Source organism: Cydia strobilella, chromosome 9 (assembly GCF_947568885.1).
Source record: "Cydia strobilella chromosome 9, ilCydStro3.1, whole genome shotgun sequence".
Classification (NCBI taxonomy): domain Eukaryota; kingdom Metazoa; phylum Arthropoda; class Insecta; order Lepidoptera; family Tortricidae; genus Cydia; species Cydia strobilella.
Genome location: NC_086049.1, coordinates 14,588,759 through 14,613,159, shown reverse-complemented (window position 1 = coordinate 14,613,159; position 24,401 = coordinate 14,588,759). Strand labels below are relative to the sequence as shown.

At 39.4% G+C, this 24,401-nt stretch overlaps 1 protein-coding gene across 1 annotated transcript in view; it reads left to right on the top strand.

The window, feature by feature from the left end:
* Positions 1-23,489, top strand: part of LOC134744398 (multiple inositol polyphosphate phosphatase 1-like) — a 35,713-nt gene extending 12,224 nt beyond the window's left edge. Inside the window, exons 3-10 of the mRNA XM_063678202.1 lie at positions 12,372-12,511; positions 13,053-13,229; positions 14,012-14,131; positions 14,557-14,655; positions 15,915-16,043; positions 16,735-16,885; positions 17,232-17,430; positions 17,858-23,489. Coding sequence (XP_063534272.1) covers positions 12,372-12,511; positions 13,053-13,229; positions 14,012-14,131; positions 14,557-14,655; positions 15,915-16,043; positions 16,735-16,885; positions 17,232-17,430; positions 17,858-18,101 — 1,259 coding nt within the window. The 3' untranslated portion in view covers positions 18,102-23,489. The remainder of the gene's footprint in view (positions 1-12,371; positions 12,512-13,052; positions 13,230-14,011; positions 14,132-14,556; positions 14,656-15,914; positions 16,044-16,734; positions 16,886-17,231; positions 17,431-17,857) is intronic.
* Positions 23,490-24,401: the final 912 nt, after the last annotated feature.

The window sequence follows — 24,401 nt, the reverse complement described above, 5'->3', positions numbered from 1 at the left end:
TACACTAATCAGCCGTCACTAAATATTTTTGGCAACTCTAGAGGTAACCTAATTTCTTAGAATTTCAAGTCGCAAAACAAACTTTACAATGACAAAGTTATAAAAATATGATTTTGAACCATATTTTCAGAACAACCTGTATTTTCCTAAGCAACCCTTTAATCCAGATTTATAATGGCTCCGTGGCTATAAAAACGGTTAGTAGGCTAAGCTAAGCATACGTAACAAAAGCGGCCGCGGCAAGCCCTTATCTGTAGTAAAGTTAGGTGTGTGGTGTGTTCCATCAGTTAAGGGACAATCCGTTAACCTTGCAAATAACAACAAATACATAAGGCCCACTGAGTGTTGATGTAACTGGAAGCGGTAGGCAGATTTTTGTCCGACTGCGTCAGGTTAAGGTTTTGATATTTTTATGATACGACCTTGACACAATTCGCAGTCTCGCGTGTGTGCAAGCGAGATCCTTTTTTGATACGACTCGCAGCGCATTTCGTCCGATACGATATTACACGCATTTAGGACCAAATGTGTCGAAGTCTAGTTAAAGTCTTTGTCGTTTCCCATAAGGACGAGATTTGCTTGAAAACGACACAAATGAAGGTATTAAAACGATTTCCAGCTTGATGGGAATTAATTCATCAAAGTAACGTTCCGGCTATACTGGAGCCTGCCGGTATAGCCAGAGACGATAGCAAGAGACCAGACGGGATGTCTTTGATTCCGTGGAAGATGGGACGTGTGCTCGTGTGGGACGCAACTTGTGTTGATACGCTAGCACCGTCCCACCTCCACGGCACTACACACAAAGCCGGCGCGGCAGCGGAGGCGGCCGAGGCCCTCAAAAAGCGCAAATACGGGAGTCTCGACCTCGACACAAACTACAACTTTGTTGCATTTGGAGTCGAGACTCTTGGTCCGTGGAGCCCCGCAGCACAGGGGCAGCACAGCACAGGATAATAGAGCTGGCAGCTTCCTCGCCCAACGCTTGAGCATAGCGATCCACCGAGGAAATGCTGCCAGCATCCTCGGCACCATGCCACGAGGGCCCATTTTAGATTTAGCCCATTGTAGTTTTAGTTTAGTTAATTGTAGTTTAATTTTTACTGTAAGGCTTTATTTATGCATGGTAGAGGTCTAAATAGCTACTTAAGGGCAACTTGCATCATTCACTAACACGGGGTTAACCGGTTAAACCTGGAGGTACCATGGTTACCAGTACAATTTGACACTAGGTTAACGGTTTAACCGCTTAACCCCGGGTTAGTGAGATGGTGCAAGTGGCGCTTAGTATAATCTGTCCGTTTCAGCCCGTCTTATTTAACACTTCTAATAGAGCAAGCCCATAGAATGGGATTAAAAGGCTTTCTGATTTGAAACAACTACCTAACTATACTAAATAAAGTTTTCTTGACAGCGAGTCGTTTGGATGCCATCCCAACTCATTATTGTACATCGTATAGCATCGTAAACCTTGGTGAAACGTGCTCCTCATGCGTACACCATATAACCGGGTTATAGGTTTACGCTGGCATATTTTAATTGCACAGTATAGAGACGGGCTACACACACAGTTCACGGGTTCTTATGTTAGAAATTTTGATATGAAGGAAAATTGGGAAAATTCGTCGCGTCGCGGGTCTGGGATGCCCACCGCTCTGCCAACTGTGGTGCATGCTTAGATTTCTTAGGCACCTCTGCCTTTAATGAACTTAACTATAATAAAACGATGTTTTTAGGGTTCCGTACCCAGAGGATAAAAACGGGACTATTACTAAGACTCCACTGTCCGTCTGTCTGTCTGTCACCAGTATCTCATGAACCGTGATAGCTAGACAGTTGAAATTTTCACAGATGATGTATTTCTGTTGCCGCTATAATAACAAATACTAAAAAGTACGGAACCCTCGGTGGGCGAGTCCGACTCGCACTTTTTTGTTTATCATTATTCTTGTTTACCTCCGTCTATACATATCACGTATATTTTCCTCTTTTTGACCTGAGCTTTGAATCGAAGTAGGAACTTCATAATTTTCCTTAGAATTTGGTCTCTGACGCACTGCGTAGGTACAGCGTCAATTTTCGGTATATGGAAACGTTGCCTTCTGACTGAATGACGATTTACGCAGCTTTCGGCGTCAAGAACGAAATAATATTGCCTTAGTATTAAGTAAGCACAAACACGTCCAACACTATTGTCGTAGTAAACAATATTTTGCGATATAACATGTGTGACACGAGTAATAGGAAAAATACTAAAAGCTTTCCGATTGTGGACGTGTGTCACCCCTCAATAACGTCACTAGGTACTGAACACAGCATTGTGACCCAGTTTTTGTTTGCCGGGTAAACATAGGCGTGAGTTCATCTCCACGTGTGGGTACAAATGGTACAATCTGCTCTTTCTAAAATGAAACCATCAATAGGATAGCCTTGGGGCCTAATCGACAATCGAAAACTTACATATCCTGCATTTTCCAAGTACCAATACCACCAAATCTAATTGGTAGAGAGGCTTGGGCCCATCCCTGATCACAAAAACGGACATTAAGAATTGATTGAAGTTGAGATTTTAAAAGAATGTCAAGTTGTTGGACCTAATTACGGCATTTCCAAATAGGGCAACAATTAAGTATGTAAATTTGGGAACCGTAAACAAAATTAAAAAAAAAAAATATGGCGGAGTGGCTACTAATTTTGGCTAAGCGTTGCGAGTTATCACGAAAATTTTTAGTGTACCATTATATAAGTACTGTGGTAGAGTGAAAAGCTCATAGAAATCTCAAGAACAATTACTTACGTACAACTACAACATAAATTGCGATAAATCGGGGGATTAGAAGTCTCGATAGGGTGCATTTGCCCTGTTTAAAAAAAAAGTAAGTAGACTCGGACCGAGCTAGAGTCAGACCAAGCTAAGTTGGTAGCGATTTTGATAGCACAGACTGTGCAAGTGTTATTTTATGCGTCAAACTTCTATGAAATTGTATGTCACAGTCTGTTGCTGCCAACTTAGCTTTTGGTCTGCCTCTAGCTCTGCATGTCATTTGCTAAGATAAAGTGTGGGAACGTCATTAACTCATCATATTCAGTCTTTGCATTAAATCGGGACGTTTATATATACACTTTCACACGGTGTTTATTGAAATTTGGTGCAGATAGCTTATTCGCTTTGACTTACTCTAGGTAGTACCTATGAATGACTTTAACGTGTGGGACATTTATAAAAGCGTATTTCTAAAAATAAATAAATAAAGGAAACCGATTCTGAAAAGGCAATTCTGACTTTTGTTTCCAGTTGACAGGATACACAGGCTCATCTCGGTGAGTAGATATCGGTCTAGGTCGTACGCATATATTTTTGCTTGACCCAGATGTGCATCGTGATGAAATGCCACCCTCTGCGGGGGTGAGCTCATAAAGTGCCCCTGAGTCTAAGAATAATGTTGTTTATAAATCGATTTAGATGTTTCTAGGGCAGTCATAAACGTGTTGATTACGGCCTTAATTGATTAAAAAAATAACACAATTTCACATCAGATCACATCTTAAAGGTACTTTTACTAATAATTATACGCGATTCAACCGGTATGCAGCAACAAATGCTTTAAAACATAGGTCAAATTTAAGCAAAAGAAAAGATCGCGTTCGAAGGCAATATCAATATCTTTACTTTATGAGTAAAGTATGTATAATATGTAGCTCATAACTTTTTCCGAACCCTAACCCTAAGGCATTAGGTTTGCTACTTGCTACGTCTTTGGGTACGCAAGATGTTTGACCATATACAATTCACTGATTTCCCTACCCACCGGCTTAAATGCGATGCCTTAAAATAACTAAACATGTGCTGCCCTCCTTATTTGTAAGTATTTTACATTTGTTGGTAAAGTCATCATCTAAGTACACCGGTTTTCGATTTAAGATCTTAGCATTAGCACCCGAGCGCGCGGGTAGACTGACGCGTCTGACGCGAGCTAGAGACGTGAAGGCGTGAACACTATATTAGTTTAGGGCCTATGATAAATAATGCTTCAGTCAGCGGACCCTCATATTTTTCAAACTGTGGTCTAGTGTAGCATTGAATGACAATAAAAAATAGATAGTCGTTGGCTAAAACCTATCGTTAGAAAACTCAATTATTTTTACTATGCCAACTTATTGGCTCATACCCAAATCTAGAGCGCGACCTAAAAATGCCTAAATCTCTGCCGTTTCAAACGCCCATTAGGGACTAGGACGATCAATTCGAACAAACCTACCTATTGTCCAATTTAACACTGTCAAACGCGGATCGTGAGGTCATCGTTTAGTCTTTATTTATGGCCGACAGATTGCATGAACTATTACTATTTATACCCGGTTAATTACGAGCGGACGTTACGTTATGTGTATTACGATCTGTTTGAAATAGTGTTTTATTTCCTGCGGTGTGAAGTTTTACGAGCTTTTTTCTGATAGTTACGAGCTTACAATACCGGCACCGGATATGTAAGTACTTTCCGACACCGTTTACGCTGTCGCTACAGGCCTTGGTCTCTGGTCTTGGTCTATTTACAGCGTCACGTTCTGTAACAATGTGGCTGCCCTCCCATATGTGGCTTTCCATCAGCCACATTTCTCTGATGGATAGGTTTCTTACACATGGAGTTGGAGTATAAGGACCCTCATTCTCTGATAGAAAGCCACATATTTATCAGTACGGTTTTTACTCACTATTATTTTTAGTCGCTTTTGGCGACATGTTTCGGATTCTTTGGGAATCCATCCTCAGGCACGAGTGTGTGTGTGAATAATAGTGAGTAAAAACCGTACTGATAAATATTTTGAAATATGTCTCACGATAGTTTAAGTGCGAGAAAGCCACATATGGACAGCGTGTACGAAGTCTCGGCAACTAGAGACAAAGGCCAACGAGAGTAGGTATGGTTTCTACCCCTAACTCTATCGATTTGCTTTAGAGATGCATACGAGACGTGTCAAAATTTTGGACAATGAAAAAAGGTTTTACTATTATCAAATGTGAAAGTTTCTGCAAATATGCAATCACAGCAATTTTTATGTAGATAATTAATACGCTATGGGAGTGCAATTGACAAGTTTTACGGGTACGAATTAATTAACGGGCAAAATATACATTTACTTTATAAGGCAAAAAGTACCTTAAGGCAAGGTACGTTAGGTAACTAAATAGTAATATTTTTATGAAACACCTTTTTTCTAATAATCATAAGATATGAGCGAGTATTAATTAGGTACATAAAATACATATAAAATATATGTCGGTAATCGTAGGCGTGTCATACTATCGGAAGCACATCAGAAGCTTCAATTGTGGGTGACGAGGGCTTTCAATTAAATACGATATTCAACTCAGTCTTTACTGCACAAGACTGTTTACTAATCACAGCACACGTTACATTTCTTATCCAAAGAAAACCAGTGGATTAGACCCAGGAACCGCCACCAGCGTCATCTTCTCCCGTTCGCTCTCATCTGAAGATTGATTGACAGCATAACTTCAATTGTTCTGGATATCATTTGTTTTTGATAGAGCACTCTATGGCGCCTTGGCGGAACTGCGTCGAATGCCACTCAGGTGTACTGTAACACCCTAGTTTGCTCTATTTGTCAAAGATTGCGTGATAAAACGCCTCTTAAAGGCGATAGATGGCACAATTCAGCCGTTCTCCGACGTAAATATATTTGCAAATACCTAAGTCGTACCGTCGTTTTGAAATCTTATTAGGCCTTGCCTTGAAAGAAGGTAGCTCGGTAGGTAAATAAAGGTGTGTCAATGATGTATAAATATATGTATTTGACTAACATTACATTACATTTACACCGTTAGTAGCACCTTCGAGTATGGTAGGTACATAGGTAGTGCCTATGTAAATATGTACTTACCCTATTTCGTAAGAAGAGGTACGGCTTAATTAGACCCACGACCCACGTTACAAGTAAGATTGAATGGGTTTTTCATAAGGGATAAGACAAAAAATCATGCGTATGCCGAAGCATTACGGGCGACTTATGAAAAACCCACCTTACCTAACATCGTAAATACCATTTAAGTTGGAATATATGTATAAGCATATACCTCGTTACCTACATGTGAATCATTCTATAAATGTAAGATTTGCTCGTACTGAAAATATGTTACCAATTGAATATACATAGTGTAACCAGGAGGTTTAAGCGACGGGTTGAGAGTGAAACGGCGAAGGTGAAAGACACTTTATATTTGAAAAATTAATTATGGTACAGCGTAGGTACACTTCGCCAATTACCAAGGTGATGGTTCGGGAGACCGTTCGCATCACTTAAAAAATAAAATAAAATAAAAATAAAATATCTTTATTTCAGAACATTTAAAATTCCATACAATATTGTTAGTACCATCGTTATACCTATGTGTTAGTAAATACATTAAAAATAAAAACAAAACTTTTAACAATAAAATCAAAATCCAATAAATTTAAATAATTAATATGTCAGATTCAAAATAATATAGACTAGAATAATAATTAGAATGTCAAAAATTTACCATTTTCTCTTAATTTAAATTCATATAAATAATGATTTCATGTCAAAAGAGCAACAGATACACGCATAACAAATGTCGATATATGCCTACTTAATGGTTTTGACCCATGCACACAGGATGGAACTATCAGGTCTATCGGCGATGACCTTCAGTATCCCGTTGTCGCTGCGTCGGATGCGATTTAGGATAGATGCGACCCGCTTTCGCCTGATCGCATAAAAGTCGTCGGTACGCGCCTCGGCAAACATTCCTGACGCGCTACAGAACCGTGGCAACCTCAACAGGATTCTGAAGGCATCATTATACTGGATACGGAGAGCATTATAGGCTTTCAGCGTGTAGTTGACCCATAGGCTACCCGTGTAAAATACTTGGCAGAACGCCTTAAAAAGGGTGATTTTAACTTGTTTTGAACAACGGGTAAACCTACGAGCCAACATATTGCTTCTGACCGCTAATGCTCTTCGTTCCCTCTCCAAATCGAGATCGTCTTTGAGGTCTTCTGTCAGATAGTGCCCGAGATATTTAAACTGTGACACCCTTCGTAGATCATTACCATTCAAAGCTATAGAAGGCACATGCTTAGGGTTCATTTTCTTTGACCTGAAGACTAAGACTTCGCTCTTTTTGGAGTTGTATACAAGACCGTGAGTTTCGGCGTAGGCCTCACAGACACTCAGCATTTTCCTGAGTGCACTGACAGAGGGGGACAGCAGCACCATATCGTCGGCGTAGCTTATGTTGTTCACGCTAACGCCGTCGACATAACACCCCACCGGCATTCTGCTGAGCTCCTCTATCAGTCCGTTAACATATAAGTTGAAAAGCTTCGGTGAGGTTAAGCCCCCCTGCCTCACTCCGCATTCCAACCTATATGCTTCCGACTGTGCTACCCCCCATCTAACCGTATTGGTCTGGTTGCCGTACCAATATTTAAAAATATCTATTATTTCACGTGGGACCCTGTTTGAAGCTAGTTTATCCCACAGGACACCATATGACACCATGTCAAAGGCTTTAGACAGGTCGAGGAAGCACGCATATACAGGCGTGTTCCTCTCTGTGTAATACTTGACGGTGTGCTTTAGACTTAAAATGGCGGCCTCAGTAGATAATCCTGCTCTAAAACCAAACTGCCCATCATGTAACTTTAGATATCTACCAAGTCGCAAGTCCAGCACACCATCAAGTACTTTAGCTGTTATTGTAGCCAATGAGATGGGCCTATAGTTACCTGCGTCTGACAGGTCCCCGGTTTTATTTTTAATTATCGGCACGACAATTGTTCTCAACATTTCTTCGGGCAAATATGCATGAGAAATACACAGCGAAAACAGCATTGTTAGCACTCTGGGTAAGTGTACTCCAGCGGCCTGCAGATGCTCAATACTGAGCCCATCGTGCCCCGGTGACTTTCCTCGCGTCATGTGACGGATCACCTCAGACACTTCCTTACATGTGAACACGGTGAACTCAGCACCGAACTCAGGATTGCATGACTGTACTGTGGAACCCAGAGGTGATTCCACCTTGAATTTATCTTTAAATAACCGTGCTATCTCCGCTGGCTCATTACATCCATTTACACTAACTGGCAAGCTCGGTCTTACATTAAGGGAATTAGTGTGCTTCCAGAAGGACCTAAAATCACCCTTTGCGCGATGGGAGGCCAACACATCCATTTTAATTTGGTCCTGGTGGGTTTGGCACCATTTTAACCTACACTTAAACCTGCGCCTACTGTCACACATGTCATCGAATATACTTCCAGACCTAGGTTTACCACTAGCTACCCACTCCAGAAATTTCAGTCTTGCCTCCCTATGCACCGCACTCACATGTTTGTTCCATCCTGTAATATATCCTCCTTTCCGCTTTACAGACTTTTTAGAGCTCAATACAGACGCCTCAACTAAAATACCTACTATTCTATTATACATTTGGTTTATAACCACATGATGTCCCACATTGTCACAGGTCCTGTCACAACACTCTCTGAGCTCCTCAGGAAGGTCGATATCACGCAACCTGTTGTTACAGGCGTCGTGATACTCACCCACCTGTTCTGAACTCCTCTCACCCCATATTACATAATTTCGCGGTCTATTACTCAAACTTACTTTACATCTCACTATGTTTATGTTAATTTCCAACTCCATCGGAAAATGATCGGACCAAAATACATCATTATTTATTTTGATATTCACAACAGATTTCAACACTAACTCTGATACTAAACAATGATCTAACCAACGTCTAGACCCGTGGGCCTCACTAAGATAAGTGTAACTATCAGAGTGTAAACCTAACTTAACAATATCAGCACACGATAAACCGTTCTCTAAACAAAAATTTAAAAGTTCCTTACCAAAGTTCTCGCTAGGATGTGCATTAAAGTCACCCAAGATTATCACAGATTCTACGTCCGCTGTCTCCACTATGGCACAAATTTCTCCAAGACACTGTGTAAATTCCAGTAAGTTCTCATTTATATCTACAGGCATATATACACTCATAATTAATAACTGCCGACCACCGATGGTCACTTAGTAGTAAGGCAGGATCGAAATTAGTGAGCCGGGAACCGTCAACACTCGTTTGATCCGTGGAAGAGAGATGTCGAATAAAAAATAAGCCAGCTAACTTAAGGAATCTACGTCGACCAAACGTTCGCTAAACGTGCTCTATTTCGATGCCAGCGCCATCTCTCGGGATATGTGGTCCCTCACAGTGTAGTTCAAGTTCAAGTTCTTTATTTGCATTCATGTTGTACGTACATATGGGTATCAAATAACAAATGAGTGGTTTCAAACATGAGCCCTGCAAGGGCATAGCAATATTACTTAACCTAACTTATACCTAATACCTACAAATAAAAATGTTAAATTGTAATCTTATTACATCTTAAAACTTATCATTTAAATATTCGTCGACAGTGTAATAGCTCTTGTTAATAAGGGTTTCTTTTAATTTTCTTACAAATAGGTGTTCTGTCTTTTCTTCCTTTATATTGTGTGGTAGTTTATTATATATCTTTATGGACATTGATGTGTTTCCATTTATTCCATAACTATTAAATTAAAAAATAAATCCCTAACGCACAAAAATGCCTTACATCATTTTGGAAGAACTAATTAATACTCTTCAAACTGCTGGATCGATTTTTATCAACAAAAAATCCTTGCGGTGGTTCATAGCTTAGCTCTTTTCCAAAATGATGCATATAGCGTAGGGGTTTATTTAATTTTTAATTTAATAGTTATGGAAAAAGTTAAATTATTATGGTTAGCTACGGCCCGGTTGAAGGCATCATAAGGCTGATTTGTGATTAGATATGTTAAGTAGGTAAGTAAGAATGTAAATTAGTGAACAAGTAATAAACACTTTAATGTACGAAACAGTACGGTTACAACAGAAATATAATAAATGCGAACTTCCCTATGAGAGCCCTCTTCCAGTGAACAATTAGGCCCTAGCTTCCTACAGAAGTCACCCTGATTGGCCGCGCGTAAAACCTCTACCAACAGTACCAACTTAGACATCTAGATGGCTATTTTCCAATTTGTATCTTTCTTCTTCTGCTCTCGACAACCGTCGCACGCGCAAGGTATCGCTCATACCGCATACGTAAGAACAATACTGTATCTCCGTACCTACATACTGCTATTCTGTATTAAGCACACAACTGTAACGAGATTGTATCCTGTGTTCTGGAAGAAATACATTATTTTCATCAGCTTCGTTTGTCTCAATCAAGATCCAAGATCTCAGACCTCAGCTCCTACACCCTGAGTTTTACAAGTATATAGGTACATAAACTAGTTTTCCCACCATTTGGGGTAAAATGCGTTCAAGTCGTCCCACCACCTTACCACTTTTCTTATGGTGTTCCGTGGGTCTCACCGTCTCACTCAGTAACTATTTTGGCCCACCTTTCCGGGTGCATGCGACAGACACGTTAAGCCGATGACAGGGACGAGTGGAGAAAACGAGGGGAGGACTTTGCCCAGCAGTGTGACACCAAAGTAGGCTAATAAACAAATAAAAAAATAAGTTTTAGTCCAAAAACTCAACCACGTTCGACTAGAAAATCTCCGCATAACTTATCTATCAACTGCCTAAGATAACTGGTATACATATAGTCTGCTGTTTGATTATTACTGTCATACTCATCATAGTAATCTCGTCTTTGCTGGTCTCGCTCAGAGGGATAGAGTACCACCATAGGTCCATGCAGGTACGAGAATAATTTTCTTACAGTTTTCATTGAAGGCAGTGCCCGCTCTTCTGATTCTTTAAACCGCCGTGTTGTCTGTTGCGTGGTCAAAGCTAGCCGGAAGAAAGATGGCACTGGCGGACTGGCACTTTTATGCATAGAGTTGCTTTTTACACGTGTTATGTTTGGATTAACTACTACACATATAGCACTTACTATGATCAGAGCAATCTTGAACATTTTAATTGTTAATCGAAGTTGGCAAATACGGATCACCTATGTGTCTAACTGTCCGTTTGTCACTATTAGCGATTGTTTTAATGAACTAAGTAGGTTTAGGTGCGTGATCCAGTACATATTACTGTGAACCTTCTACATTGTTTAATATATTTTTGAACGCCACATCAGATATAAAGAACTAAAGAACCACGTTATCGTATGTGAATATAATTTTAAATATAAATTTTACAAAGTGACAATTATGTCTTAGGTACAGGTTGTGTGTAACTGGCGAAATTGATCTTTAAAAAATATATATTTAGAACCATATATAAAGATAATATATATTAAGATAGTAACTTTATATTGTTAAGGTTTTTTAAGTGGTCCGGAATACATTTTTAGGTTGGTGCTCAGATTTAATTATGATTAGGTACCTACAAGCATTTTAATTCGTGAAATAACCTGACAGCTTGTACGTGTGTTTGTTTCTCAAACAAATAAACTGGCGTCATCTAAACGGTGAGTCGGCGTATGAAAATAACAGAGCATACCTACTTACGAGCAGAACATTATCATTTTAAATAAATAAGTAAATATTAGGGGACATCTTACACACTTACACAGATCAACCTAGCCCAAAACTAAGCAAAGCTTGTACTATGGGTGCTAGGCGACGATATACATACTTATGTAGATAAATACATTCTTATATACATAGAAAACACCCATGACTCGGGAACAAATATTTGTGTTCATAGCACAAATAAATGCCCTTACTGGGATTCGAACCCAGGACCATCGGCTTCACAGGCAGGGTCACTCTACCCAAGGCCAGACCGGTCGTGATTTTGAACTTAACCTGAATATTAAACGCCTGTAAGTAGTAAAAAGACATAAAATATCACCACCTGAAGTTTAATTAAATTATATCTGTAATATATTATGAACACCTGTATGTAGGTATTTTGTTAAAGGTATCTAATGTTTTGAGATCTGAGTTCTAGTATTGAACTGTGGGAAACAACGCGTGATATTCGTAATAGGTGAGATCAGATAAAATTGGCATCTTTGTTAGGCCCCCAGATGAAATACCCATTTATTGCCAAAAACCTAATTATTTTAATTTAAATAGTTATTAGCAAAGCCGTCAGCTGACGAAAAAGTCAACATTCCGTCTCGGGCGGGATTGGGTCCGCGATTCTGGGATAACAGCCCATGGCTCTACTTACAAGAATATATGTAAATATTCTCTCCAATCCATCCTTAGCTCGATACCTCTCTCCAGATTAGTGTCCTCTAGAGGCACAATCTCGACTGACACGGGAAATTACATTCTATTTAATTTTTTCTTTAACAATGTCGTTTGTATCCCAACAATGTTGTCCCCAGGATGCCAGGCGAAAGCTATCTGGCTGCTGAACCGGCATGGTGCTACCAATCCAGAGACGGATGAACTGTCGCAGCTGCAGCACTTGACAGCCTTCCGGGACAACGTTGTGAAGAACTACCACAATGGCTACAACAAGGAGGTAGGTCTAGGCTACACTACAATATTCTAATGGGGGGGGGGGTGGAACGAAATCTAAAACTACAGGGGGCCTAGCCAAAATGATAATCAAATATCGACAAACGTCAAACGAACAGAAAAACTGAAGGCACTGGGTGACAATGCTACGAAATGTCACGTGACTATTTTCATTGGCGTTTTCTATGAACTATTTTCATCTTAGCGAAATGGAAATTGTTCTAAGGAGTTACGACACTAGACCGCAAGAAGGAAACGTGCTAGTTTGTCTAAATCGTCAGCAACTACACAACTAGTTATAATTTTCAACAATTTCTACAATTTATACTGCTTGCTAGCCACCGGGATATAAATATTAGTAGGTAAATCCTTTATCGCAATTCAATTCATAGACCAATATCTTGCGTTCCTGCACGCCTGGCAAATTTTGTCAAAACTCATGATACTTCATACATCAAGTTCGACTTGACACGTGGAGTCAAGCCAGTCGCAGCGAGACGTGTTAAACTTGCTGCGCTAATGCTATATGTCAACCTTGGTTTCAGCCCAGAATGTGCCTCGGGGACCAATCGCTGCTCGCTCGCTGGGCGTGGAACCCGCGGCAGAACCTAACGTTCGCCGGGGACCTCACGACCAACGGCTACATGCGCACTGAGGAGCTGGCACAGAGCTGGGTTAGCCGCTATCCTAGTCTTCTGACTGATAACAAACACGATTACTTGGTGAGTTATTCAGCAACTGTTATCATTCACAAATCACAAACTACTGATGATGAGGGTCGAAGTGTCGGAGTACTGTCTCCTGCTGTACTACAGAACCTGATGTTCGCCGACGACTTCACGACCAACGGCTACATGCACACTGAGGAGCTGGTACAGAGCTGGGTTAGCCGCTATCCTAGTCTTCTGACTGATAACAAACACGATTACTTGGTGAGTTATTCAGCAACTGTTATCATTCACAAACTAATGATGAGGGTCGAAGTGTCGGAGTACTGTCTCCCGCTGTACTACAGAACCTGATGTTCGCCGGCGACCTCACGACCAATGGCTACATGCACACTGAGAAGCTGGCACAGAGTTGGGTTTCCCGCTATCCGTGTCTTAATTCTGACTGACAACAAGCACGATTACTTGGTGAGTTCTTCGGCAACCGTTAACAGTTTATATAGTCCAGTTGATTAGGGCCGTCGTGGAGCCTAAAACGTAAAAGTTGAGACCGTTCTCTGTGAGGCACTACTGTTAACCAACGCATCGTGAGCCAAATAGGCGTAAATTACCTATAAGTAATCTTGATTTCATATGTCCTACCTATTCTTGGTAATATTGAGTATATATTTGTTGGCGTTATGGCGCATATAGCCCATGTGAAGCGGTAGACGTATTTTGGCATGATGATAATGATTAATTTGCTGAGCTTGTTTTCCTTCACAAGATTCCTTTCAAGGCATGACTGTCATGATAAATGGTGATGTGTCCTATATCAGCAACGATTATAATTTCAGTTCAAGTTCGCGAAGGACAAGCGTTCCTCGGAATCCTTCCACGCCTTCACTGCGGGCCTGTTCCGATCGCGTCCCGAAGATCTCGACTTGCCGCATGAAGACGATGAGAAACTGCTTAAGGTATGCACTTCATTGAGACACTACGGGTCAAAATCGTTTAGTAAACAGGGGGACCTTTCATGTGGACAATATCTACATATGGATGTTTGGGAAAATTGGCTTTAAAGTCGGTTTATTTTCTGATGCCACTAGAAAGACTCATATTAACTTATACTAAAAAAGTTTTTTAACCCTAGATACATTTCTTGCCTAGATAACTATGGTAAAATGTACCTACTGATAATAATCTAAATATAAATAATATGTACATTCAGTAGAGAAGTTGCTAAGCGGGCGAAGTGGTCAAAATAATCTTGATGCGAGTTTATTGGGTTCTTACTGTTGTTGTTAGAATGTCGAACTCCATAGGCCCCTCTGCATGGGTTTTTACCCCGCACCTATTCCAGGGGATGGGCCAGCAAAATCTTATCTTATCTTATTTTCAGCCGGACAAATTCTGCCCAGCGTGGAGCAGAGACATCGGAGACAGCAATGAGACCCTCAGGCAACGGGACATCTTCGAGTCCAAGCACGAGTGGGCGGAGGTGAGTCATTCAGCTACTTACTTACATTATTAGTGCGTTTTTTTCTAAGCACCCGGACCCGAGGGCTAGAGAGAGGGTTAGGGAAAAATAAAACGACAACCCGCCCGAAAAACAACCTTGATAAAAACCTACGGAAGTTTTCGTGGCTAAGGCATAATAAATACTAGAACACAATGAGTCAATGACCATGTTTTGTAACATACATTCCTGTCGTGACCACACATTTTGTGTCGTGTCCTACCACAATAACATGACCCAACCTCTGCGGATGTCACGAATTCTTGTTTAGATGGCCTAAATTAATTTGTATTTTTAATTCTAATTGTAACCTTGTCCGTGTTTTATATGGGTCAAAAAAATTGTCATTAGCACAAACACAATTAATGGAGCTAATGAATTGTTCTGGTATGCGGGATTAGGTAGTTGGACTAGCTGGCCAGTTATTTAATAAGGTCAATTGGTATGTTTCGGTTGTACCTATAATGAAATGGAGCTATACCGGTCACTTAGTAACCTCGTTAGTAACACGATATGTACAGTTATAGTATCGCTGCAGTTAGTATTAATAGTAGCGGGTATCTGCCGCCATAGAATGTTTCCAAATAGAGATATAGAAAGTTAGACCAAGAAAGAAAAGTCTGCAGAGATTTTGACAGCACACGCAGTGCCAGTGTTATTTATATATAAGTCATAATTTCATAGTACTTTGCCGTTAAAAAATAACAGCTGCACGTAACTATTTACTAATCTGTGGCTGCACTGCGTGTGCTGTCAAAATCTCTGCAGACTTTTCTTACATACTTTTTTTGGTCTCTACCTATCTCTGCAGTTCGCGCTCAAAAGTATCTGACAAAATCGAATTGTTCTATACATTGTTCTAATACCTACCTACATCTTTTTTTGTTCAGCTATTTAAGAAACGTAGTAACTATCTATTTACGAGTAGGTAGTCTGATCCGCTGCTGTTGGTGCTAACTGTATCCGCCTAAATAAGTAGTAAATATTTTACACATAAAAAAACTGAACATTTACAAGATCGAGGAAATCGATTATATACAATTCTAACCTGACCTTTGGATAATCGGCTTAAATGACCTAACCTAACCTTTTACCTAGAACCTATAATGTACCTACTTGATTTTCTCGACTACCACAGAAGAAAAAGGGCTTCTTTTTAATTTCGCTACATTTGCAATAAAATGGAAAAAAGCATCTTTGAAATCAAGCTCTTAAATCTCAATAGTGATTTAAATATGCAGATGGTGAGCAACATATCTTCGCGCCTGGGCTTCACCTACGACATCGACCGTAGCATCATTAAGAACATCTACCAGATGTGCCGCTACAACAAGGCTTGGGACATCACGCAGATATCGCCCTGGTGCTCGGTAAGACACTTATATCAGCCAATATTTCAGATTCATCTCAATGCTTTATTATCCGTGTAGACATTTCTTTCCATTATGTTGTGAACCTTGTCGAAAGGCACAAAGGTTGATATTGGGCAGTAGCCGCGCGTGTCAGTAGACGTCTTTGGCGATTAAAGCCTGAACCAATTACCAAAAGTGTATAATGAAATTAATAAAGCGAGGCCCAAGGGCTTTGTCATATTCTGCACTACAGTTTTGGCTGAAAACGCGGGCTTTGAAAAAGCTGCCATTAATTTAACACTGTATGACACTGCAGAACTCCGAGAAATGTTGAACTAATCATCTATGGCCATCCCATTTCTCAAAAGCTTACCAAGGAATTGATGGCCCTGGCCTTAGGTTTATGACCCGAACACCAATAAATCCAATAATAAAACAATTAGCATCAGATTTCATACGAGCCTGGCCTCATTTATATAGAAGCCGGCCCTTGAGTCAATAGGTTAATGTGTTCTATATTTACCGCCGTAAATATCATTATTATTTTGCATAGAGTTATCTACAAGATTTTCAATTTGTTTGTAGGTAACTTACTTTTTTTTTAAATCGCTAGTACTAACGTTTCGATCGGAAAAAGAAAATTTAGGGGGTTCGATTCGTCGGACACTTTTATTGACACAACTCATTGATTGACACGATGGCATTCCAGGCATTCTCCCGCGAAGACCTCCGACGTTTCGAGTATGCTGAAGACCTGGAAACCTTCTACAAGTATGGCTACGGTTCGGAGACCAGCCCCAAGCTGGCCTGCCCATTGATCAAGGATATGATGGATTTCTTCAATAAGCATATCAACGCAAGTAAGTCTTTTACATCATCAATCATCACAATCTACGATCTGAGTTTCCTTTGAAAATCAATAGCCACACTTGAACTTAGAAGACCAAGCTAAACTGTGCACAGACTTTGCAATGACAAAGTATAAGAATATCACCATAAACGACTACGAAGACTGCTTAACATCAGGCGGGCCGTATGCTTGTATGCCACCGACGTAGTATAAAAAAAAAACGTCTATTTCGATAAAAAAAATATGACGCTTATTGCCACTTCCACACATCATTACCCACTTCAAAGTCGGTTTAGCTTAGTCAAACGTCAAACCCCTCTAGCCGAAGTAAAACATAGCACTTTTTTTCTTTGCAGATGTTCCCCAACAGCCGGTCTCACAGATCCTGTTCGGCGAAGCCCCCGCTCTGCTTCTACTGACAGGTGCCCTGGGCGGCCGCCGCGACGACGCGCCGCTCACCGGAGACAACTTCCACACGGTCCCCACGCAGAGCCGCAAGTGGAGCTCCTCTGCCGCCTCGCCTTTTAATGGGAACCTTGCCGCTGTTTTGTACAAGTAAAGTATCCTATCATGATTATCATTATCCAGTTGCAACACCTGAAGTCACAGGCTTCTAATAGTTCTGATGTTAATCGACACGCTCGTCGGAGACAACTTCCACACGGTCCCCACGCAGAGCAGGTGAAGCTCCTCTGCCGGTTCCAGCTGCTGTTCTGTACAAGTAACTAAGCTATCCGTTTGTCATCATCATCTTCCAACTTCAACCGTCAGTTTTACTTCTCGCAGGTAGTGCTGTACAAGTATTCAAATGAATAAATCGAACGAAACCTACATCAATAGCTTTCTTTAATTGCATAACAGTAGTATAAATATGTATGTTCCAGACCAGTTTAGGTATTTATCTCTGACGTCATCACATGACGTCACATGGACGTATCACGTAACCATAGTATCTTTTACACGCATTTCGTCATTTCTTCAGATGCAATCACAACGGCAACTTCGGTTACAAGGACCGGCACCAGATCCTCTTCCTCCAGAACGAGCAAACCATGGACCTGCCCTTTTGCAAGGTGGGCCTGTGCGAATGGCCCGACGTCAAGGTCCGGCTGGGTGACATCGCGAACAAATGCAACCTGGACTTCTGCAGTGGAGCCGCGACTTTGAACAGCGTTGTGGCTTTAAGTGTAGGTTTGTTTGCGTTCTTTGTGAGATATCTGGTTTAAGTTGGTGATTTCACTCAAGTCAGGTATGATCGAACGTAATGTTATGAGAGAGAGGTAGCGAAGCGCCCGTATACTTAAAGTAATGGGTACCATTACAACAAATCCACCTGAATGAAGTCGCTTACACGCTATTGACGGATGGCGATTTTATAAACCGATGGCAACTAATGACCGCAACACCCTTGACCGTTATATTTCAGCAAATATTTCTGTGATATTAAAGAGAACTATGCAACACGAATATTTGAGGAAAACGGTTTGTGTTATCAATGTGGCTAAGACCGTCTAAAAGCTATTTCGTTGCTTTTAACTCTTGTTTGTACACATACTCCACTTACAGAAGGTCAGTAAAGCAGAAGAAATGAAGCTCTTCCTTTCTAACGTGTCTGTTTACCTATATGCCGGTCTTCTCCATATTGACCTTACCTAAATGAGTAGCTAATTAGCTATCGGTGCACTCACTTAAGTACAAGTACACCAAATACGCATTTTCTAAGCTTTAGTAAAATCTTTGACCATGAACAGTTAGTATGATTATTACGAGTATTGTCAGCGTTTTGCATATGAGTTTTTTGAAGTATTAATTCCCATAACTGTTAGCCCTTGCTATTGTATTGTTCGTAATTAGCAATTTACTATGAATCAAACAGTGACATGCTTTCGGATATTTAAACGTTAGGATTTTAACAGAATAACTTTTTAGACTCGCCTATCAAAGGAAGACATTTTATCAGTACCACATTTTGTGTCAGTAAATTCTTATTTTACTTTATAAGAACCTAAACGTAACTAAGTAATTCAATTAAACTATCATATTAAAAATATTTTTGAGACATTTGAAATAATGCTACTAGTTTTAGTGATATGGAACCACCTTTTGAAGTTTTAGATGTTTAGCCGAAAAAACGTAAAAAGTAGGTAGCGTTAGACTAAGCTAATAAAATATTTCAAACGTATGAAAAACACTTGCACTGAGTATGATATCAAAATCGTTGCAGACTTTTCTTGGTCTAACTCTATATTTCTTGTCGTTTGTATTAATTTTAAATATCACACACACACACACATCAGAAGTTGCTTAACGTGTGGGAAGTTCAAAATGATCCGCACAAGCTTTTATTCTCAGTAAGTAATCAGTGTGTTTATTGCTGTCATAGATATACAAGTTGGTCTCTTAACAATAAAGTTGTGTTCAGGTAATTTTGAATACCTTGCCTGCTTGGCTCATTCTGGTGTGACTGCATGTAATGTAGGTACAGTCGGGGACATTCCCGGTGAACCAGTTCAGATTTTTTTTACCTCGATCCTTACGAGCGAGCTAAACTCCGCCTCCCATAGAGATAACCAATTGTGATGCATTTAGGACTCTTTATGTTAATAATGAAAAAGGTAAAAACAGGTAATGAGACAAACAATAGGTATAAGGACAGTTTATTAGTTGTTGTTGTTTAGGCTAAGCTTCGCCTCCCCATAAAGATAACCAATTAGGATGCATTTTGGATTCCTTATCTTAGTTTGCAAATGCCGGCCGTCACAAAGACAATGGACGGCAATAAACTCCACCTGAGCTAACCTTTTTTTTTCAACACCCAGATTTTGAAGTGCCATACTATTGGTCATCACTTTTATGATATCGCCTGACCGTTTGCAAGAAGTTTAAACGATTTTTGCTCTTAAGGTGGTTCACCGGGAATGTCCCCGATTGTACTAAGACATCCTAGATTTTTAGGCCACCCATTGTCGCTTTAGTACTTAGATAATAGTTTTTGCTGTGAGATTTTTCAATATTTTAATATCATGCATTTTAACTATAATTTGTGGTCGCTTACAATGTAATCATAGGCTTTATTATTTTAAGCGTTTTTAGTTTCGATTAAGTTTTTTAACGTTATCTTTTGTAAATATTAAGAGCAGTCGCGAGTCGTGAGCGTAATTATGTGTATTAGGTATTTTTTACTTGTCTTAGTCTATAGATATAGGTGGATAATTGTATACATATAAACGCCGATCGTGCCCAGTTATATCTGTTGTCCATTGTTTAGCTATGCTTATGTTTAATGTTATTTTTTTTAAAGTATGTAGTTTTCCCAAGCTTGTATTTAAGCTGCAAACTTAGTGCGCTAATCATGTGCGAAAGCCGTGGATGGACACGAACCGTGAACCAATGGAAACACGATGCTTAAAGTAAGGACACAGTACATTGACCCGCCTGTTCCTATCTCTATCGCACGCGCATTACTGTCTCGCCGATAATGCCGGCGGTCAATAACACTGCGAGCGGTACAGTCTGGCAAAAAAGAGTAAAAATTAAAAAGTGGCAACACTGTAGTGTCGTCCCGTTTTTCTTAGATTGATTTGAAAGAGACAACACTACAGTGTCGCCACTTTTTAATTTATACTCTTTTTTGCCAGACTGTACAGCATTATACTATAATTATGCGTGTGCGATAGAGATAGGAAATGGCGGCCCAATCTTCGAAATTATTAGTTCTTAGCGACCTTACTGTAGTAAAGATTTCGCTTAAGGTGCAGTAAGTTCGTGTTCTTCTCTCACTCTCACTAAGCGTAAGCGTGAGCGAGATGGGAGTGCGTGCCCGGGAGCGCGGATATCATGTTTTTAATTTGAATTTTTTGTGTTTTAAAAATACGAGTAAAAAAAGTAATCGCCGAGTTCCCTCAAGCATATCATTGCTCATTTTTTGAAATAATTTTCATATGTTTAGCTTTTGTGCAAAATTTATTATAATTTTTTAAGTGCATTTTAGACCTATGTTCGTGATTTTTTATTACCGAGCGAGAGTCAAAATCTCAGGAAACGAATCGGTGAAGTCCCTAGAGAAAGGCCTTAAGATTGCTAATTAAATTTATGGTAGCCGTGTTGTGACCCAAAAAAGCGCATAGACTTTTTTAAAATCCGGTTTCTTAACCTACTGCACCTTAAGACGTCACGGATAAAAAAAACCGATAAAGTTCGTAAACAACGCACGAAATCAAGACTGTGCGGATCCTCATTCGCGCGCGTAGGTTTTGCGCTGTAATTCACGCACTAAGTGTCCCCTCCACACTAAGCCTGCCTAATGCCTTTATTTAAAATAAAGTATTAATAGGTACAAGTTCGGGCAAATTACCTACTCTCAAGATTAGAACCATAGATTAGTATATGTTATTAGAACCATACGACCGGTCTGGCCTAGTGGGTAGTGACCCTGCCTGTGAAGCCGATGGTCCTGGGTTCGAATCCCGGTAAGGGCATTTATTTGTGTGATGAACATAAATATTTGTTTGTGAGTCATGGGTGTTTTCTATGTATATAAGTATGTATTTATGTATATAAGTATGTATATCGTCGCCTAGCACCCATAGTACAAGCTTTGCTTAGTTTGATCTGTGTAAGATGTCCCCTAATGTTTATTTATTTAGATCTAATAGATCTTAACATGCGTTTAGTTTGAGAATTAATATTTATTGTTATTGGATATGGATGTCATCACGTAAAATCAAAGTTGTATTTATTTAGATTTAGGGCCAAAAAAGGAATTACATAGTTGTTTGAAATTCCGTAAAAATATAAAAAAACAGACAGATTTATAAATTATGGAATTGGAGTAACATCTGACTTTATTACTGATTTTCTATACTTGATTTTTTCTTTTTCGTTACGAGTATTTGTTATTTTTTTAGGGTTCCGTACCCAAAGGGTAAAAACGGGAACCTATTACTAAGACTCCGCTGTCTGTACGTCTGTCATCAGGCTGTATCTCATGAACCGTGATAGCTAGAGAGTTGAAATTTTCATAGATGATGTATTCCTGTTGCCGCTATAACAACAAATAGTAAAAACAGAATAAAATAAATATTTAAATGGGGCACCCATCTCCTATACAACAAACGTGATTTTTTGCCGTTTTTTGCGTAATCGTACGGAACCCTTCGTGCGCGAGTCCGACTCGCACTAAGCCGGTTTTTTAATATTTGAATAATTACTTTTTTAATATTTGTCTTTTTATTATTACTTATAAAGCATTTATATAACAAATGTTAATACAAATAACTAATATTTTACAACAGTTGTGTCCTAAAAATGTTACGATTATTTTGTTCCATATTTTATGAGAATGTTGCACCAAATAGATAAAGAAATATATTTACTTATGAATGTTTTTAGAGATTAAGGAAAACAAAACTTAATATTTATCGAATCTAAATCACAAGTTAACAAGCATTATGGATGTATAGTTTGTTAAATAAAATTGTTTAGCTTAAGTAGCTTCTTAGGTAAACAAATTTCAGGTAACACAAGCTATACCTATATTCAGGGTGTTATATTTTAAACGATTAGCAATTACCTATGGCTAATAGTTTGAAAGACATCTTGATTGATTTTCTTTTCGCATAGACAAGAGTCCATTTTTGGATTTATCCATTTTCGAACATTTGAGTCTCTGAATAAAATGTAAAATAAACACGGTACCTACAGATGTAGTACATAGTGCATAATGCATAATTGCTTTACATCGTATTTTCTCGGAAACGGTCGTATTTGTCATGCTACTTCAGTCAACGTCAGTACTTTTTGTACCGAGACTGACTAAAATAGCAAGAGACGTTCGTACGTTTCCGTGAAAATACGATGGAAAATAATTATGCACTACATCTGTACATGTATGACCCAATGTTCGACAACATATTTCCAAAATGGCTGGTATTACCTTGCTTAGTGAGCTTACGCACAAGTATAGTTAGCAGCAAATAGCAACAATAGACAATCAAACAAATTGTGAATAAATAATCTAAACACTTGGTTTTAGAAAGATAAAATCATTAGTGTTTGGTTTAGTATCATGTTACTTTATCGTAATCATGTATTATATTGCTGATGACTATACGGAAGTTTGAAGTAATCTTAATTCTTACCCATCAAGTAATGTTTTATTAGTAAGGAATCAATGTTATTGTTCAAAGCAGAAATAAATAACTATTTGTTACTAAATTTTCTTTCTATCTACCCTTTTGAGTAAGTATTAAACAATTATAACATTAGAATTTAATTTATCGTGAGACAGCTTTGTTAATTTTTCGGTTTCACTTACGCATTTAAAAAAAATACGTGAGTGAAACCGTGAAAGAAGTAGTGGCAGGCGACGTCCAAGGTGCGGTAACACACCCACCGCTGAACAGCTGTCAGGCGCCTGTATTAATTAATAATGATTTATGGTATATGGTAGTGATAAGACCGCCTGTTGTTACCTCTATCCAATTGTCTTTGTTTATGTTACTGTACATTTATTGTAAACTATGTGAGGTGTGCAATAATAGTAGATTGTACCACAAGGGCAAAAAGCCATCCATTTTTATCCGGGGCAATTTATTCGAGGACATTTATGCCTGAGTTTTTCACTTTGAGTGTGAGTAAAATATACAAAAATATCCAATATGTTTTTTTTTCTTCTGTATTTATTCAAGACTAAAGTAAATTGTAGGTACTCGGTTATGTCGGGGGCGCGGGGCACGCCGGTCGGGCGTGCCCCGGCAGGGCTTGCAGTTTGTATGGCAGATGCAAGACTTTATTGCTAAGTCAATAAGGGTCGTAATAGATGATTTTACTTTATGCTCTAGAACAGGGGTCACCAGTTAGTTTGTTCAGGGGTCCGGTTCTTAAAATAAAATGACCATCGCGGTCCGTTTCTCCTTGAGTTTATTAAATAAGCAAAAAAATTCAATAGGTCGGCGGTCCGGATGCGGACCGCGGTCCGCCATTTGGTGACCCCTGCTCTAGAACATAATAGGCAACTTTATGTCGTCTACGCACGACTTAAAGTCGAACTTTACGAGCATGAGAAGTGAAATAGTTATTTACGATACAAGTGCGGAAAAGAGGAAATTCGAAACGAGTGGCGATAAATTAAAACACGACCGCAGGGAGTGTTTTAAATCGACACGAGTTGCGAATTACCTATTCGCACGTGTATCGTACAACGTTTTACAGTACATATGGCCCTTTAAACTTTCGACATATGCACGAAAAGTGCTCTTTTACGCACTAGTGCGAGAAAGTAGCATCATATGTACTGTAAAGAGTATTGTATTGTAGTATGGCACACTAACTAGAGGATTTCGTTGCTCTATAAATTGCAAACCTATTTCCGTAGCTAGCTCTCCGTCTAATACAGAAGGGTCCGTAACTCCTTATGCTTCAAGTACAATAAAGACCTTTTTCGTCTGAAATTCCAACATAAATTCGGATAGAATGGTGGAAGCATAAGGACCCTTCTGTGTTGGAAAGCCACATATTTAAATTAG